This window comes from Silene latifolia, unplaced genomic scaffold, assembly GCF_048544455.1.
Source record: "Silene latifolia isolate original U9 population unplaced genomic scaffold, ASM4854445v1 scaffold_57, whole genome shotgun sequence".
NCBI classification, from domain to species: Eukaryota; Viridiplantae; Streptophyta; class Magnoliopsida; order Caryophyllales; family Caryophyllaceae; genus Silene; species Silene latifolia.
In genome coordinates this window covers 4,833,198-4,839,751 of record NW_027413480.1, presented here as the reverse complement: position 1 = coordinate 4,839,751, position 6,554 = coordinate 4,833,198, and the positions used below count along the sequence as shown (strand labels likewise).

The 6,554-nt window shown below is 39.8% G+C and overlaps 1 protein-coding gene across 1 annotated transcript; it reads left to right on the top strand.

The window, feature by feature from the left end:
* Positions 1-973: 973 nt before the first annotated feature.
* LOC141639737 (uncharacterized) lies at positions 974-2,218 on the top strand. The gene has a single exon (XM_074448785.1). It carries the CDS (start codon positions 974-976, stop codon positions 2,216-2,218), a length of 1,245 nt encoding a protein of 414 aa, XP_074304886.1.
* The last annotated feature ends 4,336 nt before the right edge of the window (positions 2,219-6,554 follow it).

Here is a 6,554-nt window from a genome sequence, read left to right as displayed (position 1 = left end):
AAGTGTTATGCAGAATAAACCAAACACGGCTAATTAAAGCCCATAGCGTCAAAAGCCTCTCGATCGAGTAGATTAGACTACTCGATCGACCAGCAGCTCAGCAGAAGCTCCTCGATCGACCAACGTCTCTCGATCGAGGCCTGGGTCAGGTGCCTCTTACTCGATCGAGTAAGGAACAACTCGATCGAGCCTTGGGAAGCTTAGGGAACCACTCGATAGACCACCAAACAGCTCGATAGACCACCTGGGTCTTCAATTCAGCTCACGTCTTCATCAAAATGCCTCGTAGAGCGTGCAAAGACACTTCTAAGTGCAACATCTTACTCTGGGATGGTCCCGTCTCCTCTAAATGCATGCAAAAAGGACAGAAAAGAGCATGGTTCCGCTACTTCCGCGATCATTCCTACAAAAAGGACAAAATACACCAAAGTAGCCAATTCGGGGCAAAATACTATAAAAATAGTAGAGAAATGCATAGAAATACGTGCTGAAATAGGCCAAAAAGACTATACATTAGGCACGTATCACTTTTATTAGATTAGAATCATCAACCCATTATAATTGTGACAACCCCAAGCATAACCATAATTAGATTGAATAATTTGAGTAACCACCGTCCCATGGATCGACCTCGACTTACCGCTAACTAGTTGTTTGTTGAGTATTATAAATGTGTTTGATTGGATGAGTGACGACATCAACCATATCAGAATGTATGACCACTGCATCCTATTCCTTGGTCCTAAATGAGGAACCTTTTGGCTTCTTTCATGGGAAGCAAGGATTGAGGCAAGGGGATCCCTTGTCTCCTCTATTATTCACAATTGCCATGTAGTATTTGTCTAGAGTTCTTGCCTTTACTACTGAGATTCTACCTTTCAGATTTCATTGTCTTTGTAGCAAGGTCAGATTGCAGCATTTGATGTTTGCTGATGATTTGTTACTCTTCTCAAGGGGTGATCAACAGTCAGTAATGGTTCTTTTGAGGTCTTTTGCCACCTTCTCTGCAGCTTCTGGTTTGCAGATGAATAAGCAAAAATCTAATATCTATTTCACTGGTGTTCAAAGGCAGATTAAAGATTATATTATCAGTATTTCTGGGTGTGTGGAAGGACAGCTGCCTTTCAAGTACTTAGGAGTACCTATTACTGCTGGTAAATTGGGGAAAGCTGACTGTGAGGTGTTGATTGAAAAAATAGTGGAAAGGATTAGATCATTTGGTGCCAGGAAGATTTCTTATGCAGGAAGGGTGGTGTTAGTCAAATCTGTATTGACATCCCTTTTTACGTATTGGGCCAATATTTTCTTAATCCCCAAAGGAGTCCAGAAGAAAATTGATAGCCTGTGTAGGAACTATCTCTGGGATGGTACTGATATTTACATGAGGTCTCCCCTGGTTTCTTGGGAGCAGGTTTGTTCTCCTCATAATGAGGGGGGATTAGGGATTAAGTATAGCTTTGATTGGAACAGAGCTACTGTAGGGGAGTTAGTATGGTGGTTGTATTGCAAGCCGGATAGTTTATGGGTCAAATGGGTCCATCAAATTTATATGAAAGGTGGAAGCTGGGCTAACCATTCTCCCAAGGCTCACATGAGTGGGAATTGGAAAGCTATCTGTAAGGTTAGGGTTCTCTTTCAGAAGGGTTTCACAGATGGAAAATGGCTTGCAGGGAATGCTGGTTATACGGTTGCATCAGGGTATGATTGGCTTCGTCCTAAAAGGCAACCAGTAGGATGGGCTTGTCTTATTTGGAAGAGTTGGGCATTAGCAAAGCATAAGTTCTTAGCTTGGCTGATGCTTAAAAATGCTCTAAATGTTAAGGCAAAACTGTTCAAATATGGTATTTGTGTTGATGAGGTATGCTGCATATGTCACACTGATCAGGAAACCGCTTCTCATGTGTTTCAGAAATGCAGGTATGCTATTTTGGTTATGGAAGGGGTGTGTCAATGGCTGCACATCCCTTTTCCTACTGTTAATGGAATTATATGGGTAGGCAGAAGGAAATGGAGTCCACTCATGAAGAATATTTGCCTGGCTGCATTTATGGCTGTTTACTATTCGATTTGGCAACAAAGAAACAAGTCCAGATTGGAAGGTGTATTGGTTAGACCTAGTGTTATCATTCAACAAATCCACACTTGTATTCGGTCTAGGTTGGCTACATGCAAAGTTAGTACTAGTAATGATGCTAATTGGATTGCTTCATTATGTTGAAGTGTATCTAAATTATATGTATTAGCTTGTAATAGTTGGTTAATGAGCTTAATGAGAACTTACCTTCTACCAAAAAAAAAAAAAAAAAGAAAATACGAATACAAAGGAATTCCAAGAAATAGAGTTTTTAGGTCTAAAGAGTAAAGTGCCAGAAAAGAGAAGATAGATCGTCCTCTCCGCTATTCCTCTTTTATTCTAAGATAGGGCTCAAAATATCCAAAAGGTAAATCTGAAAGATTGCGTAAAAATATTCTAATCATTAAAACCACTCGATCCAGTGAAAACAAACTACTCGATCGCGCAGAATAAAGGTCAAACCTCTCAATCGAGTGAATCAATTACTCGATCGAGAAACTCAGTAAACACGCATCTCGATCGAGTAAAGCAAGTACTCGATCGAGGGTTCTTATCATCAAAAAGTAGTCGATCGACTAGTATTGGCAGTCAACGTAGTCGATCAAGATAGCTAGCACTGTAGCAGGTCGGATGAACTCAAAACACCTTCCGAAGCCACTTCACGCATCCTTAGGTGATAGATTCCGGGCTACGATTCTTCTATCTTCAAAACGCATTCACACAGGACAGGTTTAGGCTCGATTATGCTCCTCTCCGGCACATCCCTGCAAATAATACAAGATAAACCAAAGTAGACTATTCGGAGGCATTTGTAGCTAGATGCCACATATATAACACAGAAATGCGTGTAAAAATAGGGTAAAAACCATATATAAAGTGCACGCATCAAATCTCCCCAAACCAAACTTATGCTTGTTGGTGCGTGTCTAATATATGATGATTTTCACCTCATTTTACACGCATTTCAGAGCTCAATTGAGTAGTTTATGCTACTATTTCCCATGTTTCGTGTATTTCTTCCTTGTGATTTTGTAGGAATATGAAGATTTCAGCGGAACATGAGCCGAATCCGTCCCTAAGTACTTAGCATTGCATTTGACATGTAGTATTGACTCGAGGAATGAGCTTGGTGCGCGTTTCAAGGCCTAAAGATAGCAAAACCAAGGGTGCGTACGAGTTTAACAAGCAAAGAAGCACTTCACGATGTTGCAGCCTGCTTCAGATGGCAATATCTCGAGTTCTATAGTTGATAATTAAGTGATTCCAATTGAAGGTGAAAGCTTATCTTCTTATCTTTCCAACGACGCGTAGAACGCCTGATTTGACCAAGTAACGAAGAAATGGCAGCTGTTTTAAGATCGGTGCGCCTTTGCAGAATCGTCGAATGCAGTGCATACAAAGACACCTTTGGTCGATCGACTGGCCTCAGTGGTCGATCGACCACCACGCAAGCTGATCCGCAAATTAAAAGATCGAGAATTAGAAAGCCCAATGTATTCTTAGGTTTAGGAATAAGAGTTGCGTGATATTCCTATATAACGTAACTTATATTTTTAGAATAGTCATCAGTTTTTAGAGGAGAGACATTAGGTCTCGAGTTTAGCATAGTTTACATTCAAATACTTTAGTTTCTCAATAAAGTTCGCTATTTTGCATCTGGATTTCCTTTCGGCCTTCAGTTTCGGTATTTCTCAATCATAATTTCAGTCTTTAAGTTTATTATCTTCGTAGTTAGAATTGCTAGATTAGTTCCCTAAAGCCGTAATTTTCTTTATTGCGAATTTACTGTTAAATCGTTTTAATCATGCTTCCGTTTACTGTTTTAATTGCTTTCGTAGTTGTAGTTAGAATTATTATGAGTAGCTAAATACCCCGTGCTAAGATGCGAGGGGATCTGTAGCGAAGACGACGTAGATTAGTAAACCTGATGTCGGCCTTTGGTCGATCGACTGGATTAGTCAGTCGATCGACAAGACCTGTTGGTCGATCGACTGGCTTAGCTGGTCGATCGACTGACGCGCGATAGATTAGCACCGTTTCAATGTTTTAATTGCAATATTTGACAACGAGACCGAGAGGAGACTTGTTAAATGCTTAGTATTTGACCGACCCACAAGATCGAGAGATAGGGGAGGAAAAATAGATTAATAAATTGAGACGACTAAATTGCTAAGATCGAAAGATAAGTAATTTAGGCATTAGGAATCATTTTTCAGGGCGAGAGCTAGTATTAGTGAGACCTAGGGACCAGTAGCATAGGCTGAGAGGCGCTACTAGTTAAGAATGGACTGAGAGGACTTCTTATTTGCCCACCTATCGTGATTTATCAGACTTACTTAGATACCGTCGTCGCAGCTGCAGTGAACCAATCGTCTTAGCTTCCCTTTTATTATTTTCTACACCTTTTTATTTAATTGCTTTAGTTATAGTTTTTATTTTGTTTTCGCATTTCGATTTAGTTATAATCCAAACCAAAACCCCCCACAACTGTTACCCTTAGACTAGAATTAATAACAACTATTATCTCCCTACCTCCCTGCGGATCGACCCTTACTACCGCTTGCTAGTAGTAGTTGGGTTTTATAAATATTATTTTTGATACTCACATCGACAGGTATTAAATTTTGGCACCGTTGCCGGGGAGGCAGCGCTAGTTTTAGTTGTTTTTAATTTTAGTCTTTCTTTCTTTAGTCTCAGGGAACTTCGGTTCCTTGAGACCGTTCTCATGTTTCATGTTCTAAGTTTTCCACAGGAAGAGGATGATGTCTTTGCTGCTTATTTAGCCAGGCTTTGGGAGTTTATTGAGCCCAGACGAGATGCCTTTTCTGATCTCCAAATATGCTGCACTATTTTCCGGAATATGAATGACCTTACGCGAGCATACCTCGAGTCTATAGGTAAGTGGGATTTCGAAGGAATCCCCGTAATTGAGGTATTAGAATTCTTTAATTGGTTTGCTACTGAATCTCTGAAACCTACTTTTTCTCTTCATGTTGACTCAGATGAGGGGGTGGGTGAGACCTTAGAAACCGATCTAGGAAATGCTGACGGAGACATAGAGGAGACCATTACCGTGGTTGACAATCCTTTTTATGAGGATAGTTTAGAACCCCTTTATGATTCTTACACTGATAGTGAGGTCGATTTGGAGGATCTCTTTGAGAACCTCCAACTTGATGAGTCTAGCAATAAGGAGAGTATGGAGGGAAATTTTGATAGTCTTGAGGTTAATTGGGATGTGTATGACGATATTATAGATGAACCTATTATAGAGGACCCAATTGACTCATTTGACTTTACCGCCCCCTGCATTTGGGATGATTATCCACCTTCTCCTTTAGATGACCAGACTTCTCCACCTCACAGTTCATACCCGTCTAAGCACTTTAATTCTACTCGCGTTATTTTTGAGTCAATTGCTCCTGAGCTCTCTAATTCTCCACCTGTGGTTAACTTGAGCTTTTATATTCCGCCCTTAGCTGGAGGGCAGAATTATTTTGTGGATGATTTTAGGAGCTACCATAGGAAATTTGTTAGGCTTAAATGTTTTTACATTTTGATTTCCTATGTTATTTCTTTCTTATGGTGCTACTTACAGTTTTGTGTAGCACATGCGCAGATGTATGATAGGTTGCTGAGAGCCTTGAGTTGTATTGATTGGGCTCCATTAGAGTGAGCTGCTGAAGAAAAAGAGGTCAAGCGGGACCGGTCTGAAACCAGCGCTAGCCGGGAGGCAACCCGGATGTGATTTGTTTAGTTTTGCGAATAAAATTCGTAGTTGTTTAAAGAAATAAATAAAAACTCATAGTGTGTGCTTTGTTTAATTTCCGTCTATAGACTATTACTTTGGGCTTTGCGCAATTTTGGGCGCGCTATTATGTGCTTTTGCAGGTTAAAAGACCTCATCAGTTCAATTTATTGAGTTAAAAGACCGTACATATGCATTCCAACCAAACAGATGACCTTGACACATACCGAGGTAAATATGGATATGTGAGGTAATGGGTAAGAAGAGGCAAAAATGAATTTGGATAAGAGGAGTTAAAGCCAAGCTAGTAACTACATGTCCAAATTATAACAATATCCAACTTCTTGCTCTAGATAAATCAATACAAAACGGTGCTAATGAGTAGCACTAATCTCACAATCTCCACAAAAAGTCAACTCCCCAAATGATAATAATAAAGCATGGGAGCAAAAATCACCATTTGATAAAGACTTTGATTATGCGATTTTGATTTTTTTTCTTTTCTTTTCTTCCTTCTTTTCATTTTTTCTTTTTTCTTTTTTTTTTCAATTCTATTTTCTCTTCCTTTCTTTCCTCCTTTCAACATTCCACCAACCTTCGCATACAGAGCAATATATCCAAGATGCAATAAACACATTCCCACAACTACCAATACTAGCTCGGATAGGGTAGGCTAAATAGTGGTATGTAGCTTATGAGACGAAAAGGCAAATTTGGCTATGTGAGGCTTAT

Bases quoted from the DNA above. Each gene is read 5' to 3' on its own strand.
- LOC141639737 (XM_074448785.1), top strand. From the start codon at position 974: ATGGTTCTTTTGAGGTCTTTTGCCACCTTCTCTGCAGCTTCTGGTTTG.